Source organism: Mesoplodon mirus (assembly GCF_964341445.2).
Source record: "Mesoplodon mirus genome assembly, chromosome: 7".
Lineage (NCBI taxonomy): Eukaryota > Metazoa > Chordata > Mammalia > Artiodactyla > Ziphiidae > Mesoplodon > Mesoplodon mirus.
Window position 1 is genome coordinate 91,456,772 of NC_138983.1, and position 15,066 is coordinate 91,471,837.

The following is a 15,066-nucleotide window of genomic DNA, read 5'->3' on the forward strand; positions in this document are numbered from 1 at the left end:
CTTTGGTGGTTTTCTTCATCCATGTCATTCTGAAATTTGACAGTATAGTTTTCATATTCTAATGAGCTGAGTATTACCTTTGCAAGGATAGAAAAATAAAATAACTTCATAATATTCTTGTGTGGTTTGCCCCTGGGGTGGATTACCATAATGGGGGCATATTTGAGCCTTTCTCCAAGTCATTAAAAAACCTCCAGCGAGTAGCCCCTTGTCCTCTCCAGGAAACTGCGGGAAGGTATCTTTAATCACAATAATCCAGGGGGGAGAAATCTCGGAAATAAGACATCTGCTTCTGTGCCTTGTTGTTTTGCACAATAGCAATGATTGCTTTAGCAGCTTCTATTGCCATATGTGTATAGTAAGTAAATGAACATAAAATTGAATGAACGCATAAAAGAAGGATAAACCCACCCAGTTTAACAAATCCACTCTCTCACCTGCTGTGTCCTGAAACGTGAAAGAAAGAATCACGGGATCATAAGGATTCATAAAATAACAGTCTCTGTTAACAATATTGACAGGAGGTATAAGGATGATTTGTCTGATGTGGGACCAACAGCTTAACTGCTTAATTCTTTTTTTTAAGGGCAAATCATTCATTTATTGTTTAAAGATCGCAAGACAACATCTGAATTTTTGTAGCACAATTTAAATGTTTTACTTTTTTGATAAAGCAGAGTATAATAGAAAAACAATTAGTTTCCAGTAATATCTCTATCTCTATTCAGAATTAAGTCTTCCACAGACATGTAACCTGGAAACAAAAGCCTGTTCCAATAAGCAAAGCTTCAACAGAGCGGCTACTTTTCGGGCCAGGGAAAGGTTCATCCCTATAGGATGATGACGTGCTGTGTAAAATGGCTGCAAGGTTACAGCCTTGAGGGCGTTGGAAGTCTGTTATCCTATTCCACATTAAGTAGTTTGGTGAACTTCAAACGACCGTTCGTCCGCAACCAAGCTGCCAACCTTTAACTGATATTTCAAACAGGTAAAAAATAAATGAAAAGAAATCCCTACACTGATGTTCCTCGATTTACACTGTTAAATGGTTCATTAACATGTAATTCTGGCTAAGAATTACATTTGAGACTCCTTGCTCAGATTCTGGTTAACAGTACTAATCTTTAGAAATTCAAGTTCTCATTCATCAATAATTTGTCAGCTAGGATACATTCAGGCATCAGCTGCAGCTACAGAACAGGTGCCCTGCCTCAGCGCTTCGGAAAGACAGAATGTACACCACCACCAGCAGACACAATACCTGTCACTAGACGGCACGTGTGCAGGACAGCAAGACAGAAACGTCTATTCAGATGTGCCGCGGAGCAGCCGGAGAAAGGACTTCACCGACCAGGGTCAGAAGGGATGGGGTAAGGAACCGAAGTAGCACCGACGAATGCGGTCAGAAGGACCAAGACAACTGATGGTTGCAAGGCAAGTTTTATTATGCTCCGGTTGCAGATTATATAGACTAGAAATGGAAGGTTGCCAGATGGTGGTTTACATTATCTATAGACTGTCTCGGCTCAAGGTTTACTTCCCTAACCTGCATGTGCAGGGGGGAGACAGCTTTGCTTGTCTCATTTTCCATTCTTTCTGATTTCTGGGCCCTGGTGATTTATCTCCCATGGAATGGAACAAGGAGGGGAACAAGTAGGGACAGTCCCTTCGAGCAGCGGCGGCATGCCTGGCATGTCCGTAGCCTGATCTCAAGGCTGACTGTTTCCCTCAGTTCCCCCTTTTCTATTTTTTAATTTTTGCTGCAAAATAATTCCATGAAGCGTAGTGCCGAGAGTAGTATATTGTTGCATGAGGATACGAAACAGACATGAGAAGATTATTATCAATAATAGGCAAATTATGGCCAGGGTAATAAATCCTGACAACCCTCCAGTGATCCACGACTGAGGGTTTAACCACTTTAAATGGTCCAGTAAAGTTTTAATTACATCTTCTTGCCAAATATCATCAAGATGTGCATTTTGTATATCCTGAATTTCAGCATTTAATTTCTTAAGATCAAGACTAATATTATTATCTGACCAAACACTCAGCGGATGCATTTTTACTTTTTCCCATTCCCAAATACAGTCATTGTACTTGTAAGGAGTAACACAAATCCATGTATACTTTTCATGACAAGCTAAACGCATCCTCAATTTTAATGCTGCCATCTGATCTCCAATCCCCCAAATTGCGTTTTTAAATTCATCTAACTTGTTATTCATCTGTAAGTCTATGTGACTTTGTAAAGATAAAGCAAGACTGGTATTTTGAGATAATTGATCAGCAAAGTGAGCATGATTAATACTCTGTGAAAGAGCAAGACGGGCAGTAGCCGCGGTAGCAGACAGAGCAGCCAAGGCAAGTCAACTTACTATTAGCCACCCAATAAAGCGTCTCCTTCTCTGCAAGGCTTTAGAGAGTTCCACCCATGCCTGTACTCCAGTATCTTCATACCAAGGTTCTCTCAGATGTACAGGCGCCATAACATATATGGGTTACTTTAGTATAAGCACAGATTGTGTTCCTGCAGAAGGGAACATACAACTGTAAAAATACAATGAACACAGCTAATAGTATATCCTCCTTTGGAAGAATTACCAATGTTAATAGAACCAATCAAAAGTGTATATGGAGGAGCAACACAAGTTATAACAGGTGTATTGGAATAAGTTAGAGCTAGTTTCCATATACCCCAGTTCTTTTGAAATGTGATAAACCTATCTATGACGGGAATAGAAGAGATAAGAATTTACCCCTTGGTATAATCTATAGTACACCATATTTGGTTATTATTCCAAGATGCATTGCAACATTCAAAATTGGATCCAGGAAAGTTAATGGTCATAAAAGGAGGAAATTGATTTTTTGATTTTCTCTTAAGAATAGTAACCATATGTCCAGCCATAAGTATCCCTTGTCCTCCAAGTAAACGCTTCATACACAAATAATTTCCTGAATCTTCACCTGTAACCTTGGCTATAGTAATAGCGGAATCCCTAAGTGGTGAGGCGTATGAGATTCGACCTCTAATATTAATAGGTTGCCCATTTTTATAGCAAATGGTGGTATCCTTAAGATCCTCTCGTCGGCTGGTAGCCGGGCATGTAAGAGTAATGTTGGTTCCTGTAAAACGAAGGATGCCTGGAGAGCCTGACAAACTAATTGATTAATCCGTTCCCTCATAAACATCTGTATGCTCATAACTAATAGCCTTTACACATCCAGTTTCCAGATTCAATGGGCTAAGACGGACAGGATAGGTACTAAACCAGTTAGTATAATTTACAGACATATTGATTTGTTTTATATTCCCAATAAGAGGCCCATAAACAGTATCATTGTAAAATACAGGAAACTCTGCTTCAGACCAAGATATGGGTTTTAATAGTGGAGGATCAGGTACATAGGCCCAGTAAGTTGCTGCATTAACAGAGGGAACACATGAAATGGTTGCCAACATAGCCAAAAATAAAGTCACAGGTGTAACAGGATTATTCTGTTGTTTCACTAACTCTTGAGCTCGTGAAACCAATTGTTTAATTTGTCCCCAAGTTGGAACATCACTCCTTTGAGTCGTCCTGGCAAGTGGTCTCCTCTTCTTCTTCTTTTGCTGAATCAACACTGTCAAATTTTCGGGAGAGATGCAGAGCTTCTTCATCTTCTGAACTAGTTGTGAGCTGTGGCGAGCCATCTATTTGCTTGACTAAGCAAGCGCTCAGGAAGCCAGAGAGGTCCAGGAGCTGATCTGGGAAATATACACATGTGACCACGTCCCCAAATCAACACAGGATCAGGACCACGCCAAGTGCTGGTTAGCGGATCTTTCCCGAGGACCTCCAGAGATTGAAATGCCAATCTTGGCTCAGCCACCAACCTTTCCCCTGTCAACAGTGAGAAAATTTAAAATAAACAGAGCATGATTTATAAGGTTATGTAGTGTTGTTCTATATAATTCCCCCATTTTTATTTTTTCAATAGTTAGCTTTAAAGGTCTATTTGCACGTTGTATAATACCTTGTCCTTGAGGGTTATATGGAATGCCCGTAATATTGGTAATTTGTAATGAATTACAAAATGTTGCAAAAGCAACACTAGTGTGAGTGGGCCCATTATCTCTTTTAATAATTTTGGGAAGGTTCATGAAAGCAAAACAGTGTAATAAATGAGTGATAACATGTTTAGTAGCTTCTCGGGTCTGTGCTGTAGCACAGAGGAAACCAGAATAAGTATCAATAGTGACATGAACAAACTGTAATTTCCCAAAAGACGGGATATGAGTAACATCCATTTGCCATAAATGACTAGGTAATAATCCACGAGGATTAACACCATAATGTGGAACAGGAAGGTGAGGTAAGCACTGTGGGCATTGCTTAACAATTTGTCGGGCGGCTCCACGAGGAAGGGAAAATTGTTTGCGTAATGTAGCCGCCGACTGATGGTGTAAAGCATGCGACTGTTGTGCTGCTCGTGAAGCAGTTTGATCATAACTTACCATAATATGAGGGTGTCCAGGACATGGACCATGAGTACCAACAGTATGAAGATAATGAATGCAATACCTTAGCCATTCTTGACAGCATGACGAACGGAAAGGAGGAGGATGGTAAATTGGGATATGTCCTGCTTTAGGGAAAAGAGATTGAGGAGGAAGAGTAACTTTAACTTTATTTTTGGGAGGAAAATGCACAGGATAAAGATCACGTTTAGATCGAGTTAAAACATCTGCAGTCGCATTCATTTTAGACAATGGACCAGACAAGTTAGAATGAGCACGATATGCAGAGCTGCAACAGGACCATCGTGGGAACGAATAAGCTGTTGAAGTAAACGAAAAGAGGATGATAATTCAGGGTCATTAGTATATCCTCTGGTTGCAGTCTCCAGAAGAAATAATAAGCTAATAAGATATTTACTATCAGAAAACAAATTAAAAGATATAGAAGGCAAATGTTTAAAAGCCATAATGACAGCATACAGTTCAACACGTGGAGCTGAAGTCAAGGAAGTTTGTTTAATGAGTTTTGTTCCGTCGTCAACGATTACAGTAGCCACTCCTGAAGAAGAACCGTCTGTAAAAACCAAAGGTACATGAGGAATAGGCTGTTGCCTAATTATAGAAGGAAAGATATAAGAGTTAAGTTTGCTGAATTGGATCAATTTATCAGCAGGCTAATGGCATTCCAAGGTACCTGAAAATCCTGCAAGAACAAGACCCCATTCATTACTATGTTGAAAAAGCCAATTTTGTTGACTAACTGAATAAGGGATAATAATTTGAGAAGGTTCTATACCTATAAGTTGTAAGCATCTAGTTCTACCTTGCATTATTAACTTAATAATAAGTTCATAATAAGGGTTAATAACTTTAGAGGATGGAGTTTTCATAGGAATCCATTCAATAATTCCAACAGTTTGCCATAAGATGGCAGTAGGCACATGAGGTGTTGGACAAACAACTAAAGACATGGGCAGGTGAGTATGTATTCGAGTTAATTGTGCAGAGCTGATAGCTCTATTAACTATTTGGAAAGCTTGAAATCCTCTGGAGTCATAGATCGTGAAGTAGAAGGATCTGAGTCACCTTTAAGAATATCAAATAAAGGCTCTAACTGAGCAGTAGGAAGTTCTAAGGAAGGCCTTAGCCAATTAATATCTCCAAGTAATTTTTGAAAATCATTTAATGTTTTTCAATTATCAACTCGAATTTGCAGTTTTTGAGGCCTAATGGTAGAGTTATCAATATATTTTCCCAAATAGAAAAATGGAGATTGTCTTTGAATTTCTTCTGAGGCAATGACCAGGCCAAATGATTGTAAGGATTGTTGTAAAAATTGGGAAGCAGTCTCTAATCAAGAAATATTATCAGTGGCTAAAAGTATATCATCCATATAATGTATGAGATATAACGTTGGAAACCTTTTTCTCACAGGAGTTAAGGCCTGAGCCACATATATTTGGCATAATGTAGGACTATTTGCCATGCCCTGAGGCATGCCCTTTCCATTGAAATCTCCTCATGGGTTCCTTAAAATTTAAGGAAGGCAAGCTAAAAGCAAAATGTTTTCTATCTTCAGGAAACAAAGGAATAGTGAAAAAACACTCTTTAAATCTATAACTAAAAGATGATAATTGTGTGGTATGGCTGTTGGAGAGGGTAGGCCTAGTTGAAGAGCTCCCATTATTAGCATAGTTTTATTAACAGCTCTTAGACCCTGTAATAACCTCTATTTTCCAGACTTTTTCTTGATAATAAAAATAGGAGTATTCCAAGGACTATTGCAAATTTCTAAATGCCCTAATTGTTCCAGTACTAATTGTTCTGCAGCTTCTAATTTCTCCTTTGTGAGGGGCCATTGGTCCACCCATACAGGGTCATCACTCAGCCAAGTAATTGGACCAGCAGTGAGTGGAGGAGAATCCAAAGCCCCTAAGAAAAACCCAAACCTTGTCTATCACTTTTTATTTTCACATCAATAGGATAGACAGTTCCTTTTTGATTTGTTCCCAGCCCTTTTGTGGGAAGAAATCCTTGATCCAACACCATATTAGAGACGTGAGAATTTGGACTATAAAGTAATACTCCCATTTCTTTTAATATATCTTGGCCCAAGAGGTTTAAAGGCAGCCCAGGCAAAGCATAAGGCTGGAAGTATCCTGAATGGCCCTCACTATCTTGCCATAATAATAACTGACTACTTGGCATAGGAGAAGAACTCTGTCCTATTCCTTGAAGTTCTGTAATAATAGGACTAACGGGCCAATATTTAGGCCAGTGCATCTGCGTCATAACAGAGACATCAGCTCCAGTGTCTAACAAACCTGAAAAAACCTTTCCATTCATGGCTCATTTCATTTCTGGACGTTCTTTCCCTATCTTCTGAATCCAGTAGGCAGCACTAGATGATCCAAAAGCCTTTGTTTCTCTCTTTTGATGTTGTAAAATTTTTCCATGAGGTACAAAGGGCAAAAGTAGCAATTGTGCAATTTTATCACCAGGGGAAATCGTTATTATATTTTTAATAGTTTGTGCCATGATTTTTATTTCTCCTTCGTAGTCAGAGTCTATGAGTCCTGGCATAATAGTTAAACCCTTCATGGCGACACTACTTCTTCCCAATAATAGTCCAATCAAACCCTTGGGTAAAGGTCCATAGATGCCCATAGAGAGGGCCTGAGGACCCATTGCAGGAGTTAATACATATCGGGCGGAGGTACTGAGGTCCAGTCCTGTGCTTCCTGCTGTTGCTCTGGAGAGCGAAGATATTGTATGTTTTTGTTTTTGGTTAATGTCTGATTGATAGTTTGAGGAGGATACACAGACGTTGCCCCTATTATTTGTTGGGGCCGGGGAAGGCCCCGGGAGGAGTTTCCCGACAGTGGTGTCCCATCCCTGTGGGCCACTGAGCGACAATCTCATGCCCAACGTTTTCCCCTATTGCATTTAGGGCATAAACCAGGGATTTTCGGACCATCTGGAGGTTTTTGAGTAGGGAAGGAAGGAGCAGGGTTACAATGAAAAGATCCACATTCTCCAGCAAAATGACCTGCCTTTCCGCATTGAAAACTAGTCTTTGTTCTCTTTTGATTGTTTTTAAACCCCACTTTAGTTAATGCTGCAGCACCCTGTATATAAGCAGGCCCAATGTCTGCACAAAGGCGAATATAATCCTCCAGTGTTCCCCGTTTTCTCCAAGGTCGAATCGCAGCCTGACCTGCATTATTAGCGTTTTCAAAAGCAAGTTGCTTAACTACAATTGTACCAGTGAGTCCATCCACAATGAGTCTCCCCACCGCCTGTAACAATCTATCTCCACAATGAGTCTCCCCACCGCCTGTAACAATCTATCTACAAAATCAGCATATGGTTCATCAGGTCCCTGTCTCATTTTTGAAAGATCCTCAGTTTTGTGTGTAGAAGGTAATTTCCTCCAGCCTTGTAATGCCAAATGATTTATTTGAGGATAAGCAACAAAGGTATAAGTTAATTAATCTTGTAAAGAAATATATGGTCCTTCCCCAATCAGCGTATGATAATCCACTGGAATATCATGGGTAGCATTCTTTTCTGCTTGTTCAGCAGCCCGTTCATAAAAATCAAACTTCCATATTAAATAATCTCCACCATTTAAACAAGCTCGTGCAATAGACTTCCAATCGGCGGGGGAAAGAGCTTCTCCTGCAATAGTGTCAACCATAGCAGTAGTAAAAGGAGCAGTGGGCCCATACTGAGCACAAGCAGATTTTAAATCTTTCAAAACTTTAAAAGGAAGAGCCTGATGCTCCCTAATAGCCTGTTGAGGATGATCAGGATCAGGTCTTTCTATGACAGGACAACAGAAAATAGGATCTTCTCCTCGTTTTATTGCTGCTTATACAGCACGTTGCAAGAGACTGACCATTTTTACAGATGTAGATTTTTGAGGAAGACAGTCCTTACTAATTTGCAGCTTTTTCACTGACTTATCTATCATAGCCATTAGAAAATCATCCTCAGGATGATTCTCTCTTTTATGTTTTTTTTCTCTCTCTCTTTTATGTTTAAAAGCCTCATCGGTTAAGTCAAAATGTTCCTCTTCATCTGAAATATTTAAATTAATTAGCTCTTTTGGTTTAGGAAGTGGCGACACAGTAGCTGATAATACAGTCTTGTCTTCTGTCAGAGGCTTATGTTTTTCTGACTTTACATTCAAATCAACACTATCATGAGAAGAACCTAAACATATTTTTATCAGATTCCACAAACTAAATGTAACAACAGCAGTATGAGTAGGCCCTCGAGACTCATAATAATTTTTTAAATCTTCTCCAACTTTCTGCCAGATTTCTGTGTCACAGAGCCGCCATCAGGAAACCAGGGAGATACATCATGGATATGCTGCAAAAATTCAGTCACCTGTGAGGTAGAAACTTTATTACCCCAAGCTATAAGCATGGAAAGTAAAACCTGAGCAAATAATTCACGCTCCTTGGAGCCCTTTTGCCCCATCTTCTTTTACTTCTGACTGTTGCCTTATGCCTCTATTAGTTTCACTTTTACTCGTGGCCACACATATTTTGCATAAGGGTTCTCTTACCTGCACTTTCTTTTCCTTTTAATTGCCTTCACGCTTCAGGTCCCTGTTCGGGCGCCACTTGCCATGGACCAGCCTCAGAAAGAGGATTTCACCGCCCAGGGTCAGAAGGGACGGGGTAAGGAACTGAAGTAGCACCAACGAATGGGGTCAGAAGGACCAAGACAACTGATGGTTGCAAGGTAAGTTTTATTATGCTACAGGTACAGATTATATAGACTAGAAAAGGGAAGGTTGCCAGACGGTGGTTTACATTATCTAATGACTGTCTCGGCTCAAGGTTAACTTCCCTGGGAGAAAACCCATAAACCCAGAATCATCCAAAATAACCTGCATGTGCAGGGGGAGACAGCTTTGCTTGTCTCATTTTACTTTCTTTCTGATTTCTGGGCCCTGGTGATTTATCTCCCATGGAATGGAACAAGGAGGGGAACAAGTAGGGACAGTCCCTTCGAGCAGCAGCGGCATGCCTGGCATGTCCGAAGGTGCTCTCAAGGCTGACTGCTTCCCACACATATGTTGGCTTGTTTAAGCCTCAAGCCCTCGATCCTTTGTTGAAATACAATAATTTCATTCCTATGGTTTTCAATACCAAAAACTCTACCTCCAGGAGGGTTAAAGTCTAATTTGTACTCCAAACCAAGTAGCAGTGCAGTTCGCTACTACTGAGGCTGAATCCATAAAGACTTCAAGACCACGACCAGAAGACAAGTTATTATATATAATACCCTAGAAGGCCTGAAACATAATTATCATATACATAGCTGGTCCTTCAGAGCTTTTTACCTATAACATGTTTTTTGATGAAAGTTATTGAATGTACTGGAGATAACTGTGAACTACTGATCAAATATTTGAATACTTATACTTACCTGGAATTTCATTTCTGCTGAAAGAAAAAGGAAGAACAGGACTCACCTAAAACAAAACAAACTTTAGAAATGAAAGTAAACATCTTATCACACACTATCACTTTTGGAAGCAGCATAGAGGGGCAGTCAACAGGAAAACACTGGTGAAATAGGACAAAACTCTAGGCCAAAAATCCATTATTATTATCATCAGTCACAGTACCACAACTGTGCCCTTCATAATTAATAAGCACTCCTAAGAATCTTCATTTGGCACCAGATGATGTGTTTAAGAGAAACACTCTGGGAGGTTTTGAATCAGACTTGGTTTTTGTTAGCCAAGTTACAGGAGAATTTTTAAAGTGGGGGGAAGGGAAGAAGGAAACGGACCAGAAAAAGAATTGAAGCCATCATCTACAAACCAACAAAGCACTGAGAGTTCCAAACGTTATGTCAGACACTAAAATGACTGACACAGGCTCAAGCGGTTTATAAAACCTAGAAAAAGACTACACCAGCAAAGTCCCCATTTATCTGTAGAGTTCAGAAACTAAAACAAGGAATATTTCAGCTTAACACCTGATCTCAAGAGAATCATATACACTTCACATGAATAAAAATACCTGAAACCAAACATTTTTAAAAGCTCCAATACCCAAAATAGAAAGAAAAAAATTAATTCAGAAGACTCAATCCATCCATGATAATCACAAAACGGCTGGGCAATCTCTATCTCCCTTCCACACTAACCATCCATCCCCTGGAAGACCAAGGGAGATCAGACCTTCCAGACTTACCTTCCAGACCTTCCAGACACCTGGCTGCGGCAAAATTCGATGGAATCTCCTTGTGGAACAGCAGTTTCCCATCTCTTGTGTCTCTCCCTGTCATGATCATGCAGGAAGCAAGTCTGGCTGTGCTATTTCTTATCATTGTGTGTCACCCATCTGCAACATGATATTGAAAAAGTAGTTCCCTTTCCCCCAGAAGGCTGAGGCTCAGCTACAGGGGTAATTCTCCTGGGCACACAGTCATTATTTAGGCCGACTCAGTGACTTCAACAGGCTTAATCATGTGATCAGGCTTGTTGCCAGCTGCATAATGCTCCCACATCTGTAGATAGAGCCACTCTAGTTCCATCGTGTATTGTTTGGTGTTGAACAGAGGGCTAGCTGTTCTCTGCTTCCAGACTTTGCCACGAATTTTCTTCAGGTATTCTACATCAGTTCCCAGTTTCACAGCTATCTCTTCATATTCTTGTCTATTTTTAGCAATCAGCTCAAGACAGCCTAAACAAGTGAGCTGGGAAGCTGCAACTCGGGAAGCAAGAGTCTCTCCTGGCATAGTCACCATGGGGGTCCCTGCCCAAAGGACGTCCATCCCTGTGGTGTGTCCATTACAGAGTGGAGTGTCCAAGCAGACATCAGCCAGCTGGCCTCTCCGAACATGTTCCTCTTTAGGAGCAACAGGGGAAAAAATGAGACGGTTCGGGCGAAGGCCCATATTTTGTGCGTACTGTTGAATATTAGCTTCTCCTGCTGCTGGAAAACGCAACAGCCACAGTACACTATTGGGAACACGCTTCAGAATATTTGCCCACACCTGCAAAGTAGATGGGTCAATTTTGTATAACTGATTAAAGTTACAGTACACAATGGCATCTTCCGGTAACCCGTACTGAGAACGTGTGGTTACAATAATGGTACGGGGAACCTCCTCTCCAGTGGCAGCCTTAGTGTTGATCAGGGTAGTTGCCAGTCCATTGCTAATATTGAATCCATTAATTGTAATCTGAATTTGTCCTCTGTTAATCATTTCAATAACTGCTTCTGCAACAGTATTCATAGGAATGACAGGCATATTAAGAGTTGTATTACTGCTGTCTGCGTTGTCTTCTCCATCAGGACATTTCATCTTGACTATTTGCACATCTGATAGACTATCAAGAAATGCTTGGAGGTCGATGCCATTCAGCACAATCCGATTGTCATAAATGTGCCCATTGGACTTAAAATCGATGACGGCTTTTTTCTTCAGGTGAGGGAACATATTAGCATGATCACCAATAAAGAAAGTATGGGGCATATAAGCCAGTTTCTCAGAATACTGCTCAGCAACTTCAGCAGGTGAAGTTTCCTGATCAGTGATGATATAATCCATGAAAAGCGCGCCACTAGTCCCAGGGTACCCCAGCCACATTGCCTGAATAGGAGCTGGCCTGAGAGCAAAGAGTTCATTTCGAGCACCCCTAGTATAACCATTCAGATTTACAAGGATGTGTATACCATCTTGATGGATGCAATCAGCTGCTTTCCCATTGCATGGAATCTGAGAAAGATCAATGAAATGATTGGCTTCTGCCATCACCTTCGCTCGGAAGTTTGTGCCATCATGTGGGCTCAGGGCATAACAGAATATCTCAAATGTATCAGGATTGTGCATGCCTGGAATAGACTGCATAAGATGAGAAGTAGGATGATTCCCAAAGTCAGAACTCACGTATCCTACACGCAGTCGACCATCACTGAGCTTCAAGTCTTTTGGATGTTCATACGGTGGTTTATGAAGGACACTTATATTAGCCAAGCAGAGGTTCCCATGCCTCTCAGCAATAGCCTTCCTGAAGCCATGAGAAAGAGGATAGAGCATACTATGATGAGGCTGCACAGAAGGCAACCTATTCTTCTCCAACTGGTCGGCCACAATGCTGACCAACTTCTTCATTCGCTCATCATAGTCTGTCCAATCACAGACAACCTGCAGGCAATGAGCCAAATTACAATAAGCGTCAGGAAAGTCAGGTTGAAGCTTCAGAACAGTGCGATAAGAAGCAATTGCTTCTGGAATATTCCCTGAATCGTGGTGAATGGAAGCCAGATTGCTGTGGGCATCCGCAAATGCAGGGCTGATCTGAATGGCATGAGTATAACACTGCAAGGCTCCCTGAACATCCTGCATCTCCCGTAGGGTGTTTCCCATATTGCAGTAGGCATCAGCAAAGGTAGGACTGATTCGAATAGCCTCCTTATAATGCATCAGAGCTTCATGCAGTTTTCCCTGCTGCTTCAATACACTTGCTAAATTTGAATGGGCATCAGCAAAGTCTGGGCAGAGCTCTAATGCTTTACGATACAAGCGAACTGCCTCTTCACTGTTTCCCTGTTCTCCTTTGATATTGGCTAGGTTATTCAGAGAGTCTGCATGGGTGGGACACAGCTGGAGAGCTGTATGATAACAATCTTCTGCTTCAGCAACACTGCCCTTCTCTTTGAGAGCGTTTCCTAGGTTGCAGTAAGCATCAGGGAAATGTGGTTGCAATTCAATAGCTCGCCTGTAGGTGTCTATTGCCAGATCCATCAGGCCTTGCTCATGGTATACACAAGCCAGGTTGCCATGTACCACTGCATGATTTGGACTCAAGCTTAGGGCACGAAGGTAAGCTGCCACAGCTCTGTCAAAAATCCGTGCCTCATTGAAGACATTTCCTAAATTGATATAAGCATCCAGAAAATTGGGGTCAAGGGTGACAGCCTTTTCAAAGTGATGAATTGCAAGCCAAATCTCCCCTTGCGCATTGAAAACACAGCCAAGATTACTCCAAGCTACTGCAAAGTTCGGTTGCATCTCAATTGCTTTCAAATAACATGCCTTGGCTTCTTCTAAGCCACCCAGGGCTTTGAGCAGGTTCCCCAGGTCACTGCGAACACAGTACAAATAAGGATTGTACTGAAGAGCAGACACGTAAGCTTGTACTGCCCCTTCCATGTCGCCTGCTGCTACCAATGCGGCTGCCAGGTTAATATAACCATCGATGAAATCTGGTTTGAGATGCAATGCATGCCGGTAATGCTCAGTTGCTTCCTGCAACTGCCCTCTTTCCTTGTACACATTCCCCAAATTCGAATAGGCTTCTGCCAGAAGAGGGTTCTGTTTAATTGCCAGAGTACTGAAGTGGGCAGATCTGTCCAGCCTTCGACACTGGAAGTGTATAGATGAAAGTAATAAAAGTACACCAGTATTGCCTGGCTCTTGTCTCCAGAGCTGCATGCAGTGTCTCTCAGCTGTCTCAAAATCTCCTGCCTGATATTCTCGATGTGCCAACTCAGCTAACCCTTGGAAGGAAAGCATACGTTTCGTTGGTTCTGTGCTGTCGGCCACGTTGCCCACGGAAGACGCCATCTGGAGCTTCTGGAGAGAGTGAAAAAAGGGGGTAATTGAGTCCCGCTGCCGCCACTACTGGCAAGAACGTTTCTAGAGGGAGCAAACACGAGCGCAGCAGCCGTACCACTGCTTTGGCAGGCTTAAGCGGCGGCAACAGTTACAGGCACCGAACCTTAGGAACTCTGGTTGGCCATCTACCTCTCATGCTCTTGAAATCTTAATTCTTAACCCTGCCCTCTTCCACCATTTTTCTCCTCATCAGGGAATAAAAATTACCTATCCATTTGCCTTAGAAGAAATCAAAAGTCAGTAGTCCAAACACTTTTTTAAATATTGTTTTCTGTCCAGTTGGAAATGAAATACATGATTGACTTTTCTTCATCATTCATATAGTCAACGTGGAAAACATTAGGGCCATGAATTTCAATACAGTAAGATGAGAAAATTTTAAATTGGCCTTCCCAAACCACTAATAAGTAACCGATGTTGTATATAATGCTAAGATCTTAGAGACTGAGTTTGATATTTTAAAAGTTCTGAAAACATTAGCTAATTTCTCCTCATCAAATTTCTCATGACTCAAACCTGAGTATTACTTTTTAAAAGATAAATCTATTTATTTTTATTTATTTATTTTTATTTTGGCTGCATTGGGTCTTCAGTGCTGCGTGCAGCCTTTCTCTAGTTGCGGCGAGTGGGGGCTACTCTTTGTTGTGGTGCCGGGGCTTCTCATCACAGTAGCTTCTATTGTTGTTCCACAACTCTATGGGTTCCTTTTTAGGTCCTACGAAGAACCCTAGAAATTAGTTCATGTAATTATAGGTTTTTGCAAAATTGTCAAAAGTGAGATATTTTAACTTCCATCAGGTAAGACCAGCGTCTATTTCTTTGCCAATTTTCCTTCTATCATAGTCCGCTATGTTGGATCATATTGGATTGGTCACAGGCTTTTTTGAAATCTGGCTAAGGACATG

The 15,066-nt window shown here is 41.1% G+C and overlaps 1 protein-coding gene across 1 annotated transcript; it reads right to left on the bottom strand.

Annotated features, from left to right (window-relative positions):
* Positions 1-9,012: 9,012 nt before the first annotated feature.
* LOC309808632 (UDP-N-acetylglucosamine--peptide N-acetylglucosaminyltransferase 110 kDa subunit-like) lies at positions 9,013-14,321 on the bottom strand. Its single transcript, XM_082629127.1, has 2 exons — positions 10,729-14,321; positions 9,013-9,998 (listed from the first exon to the last, which is right to left on the bottom strand). Exon 1 carries the CDS (start codon positions 14,108-14,110, stop codon positions 10,970-10,972), a length of 3,141 nt encoding a protein of 1,046 aa, XP_082485253.1. The 5' UTR covers positions 14,111-14,321; the 3' UTR covers positions 9,013-9,998; positions 10,729-10,969.
* Between the last annotated feature and the right edge of the window lie 745 nt (positions 14,322-15,066).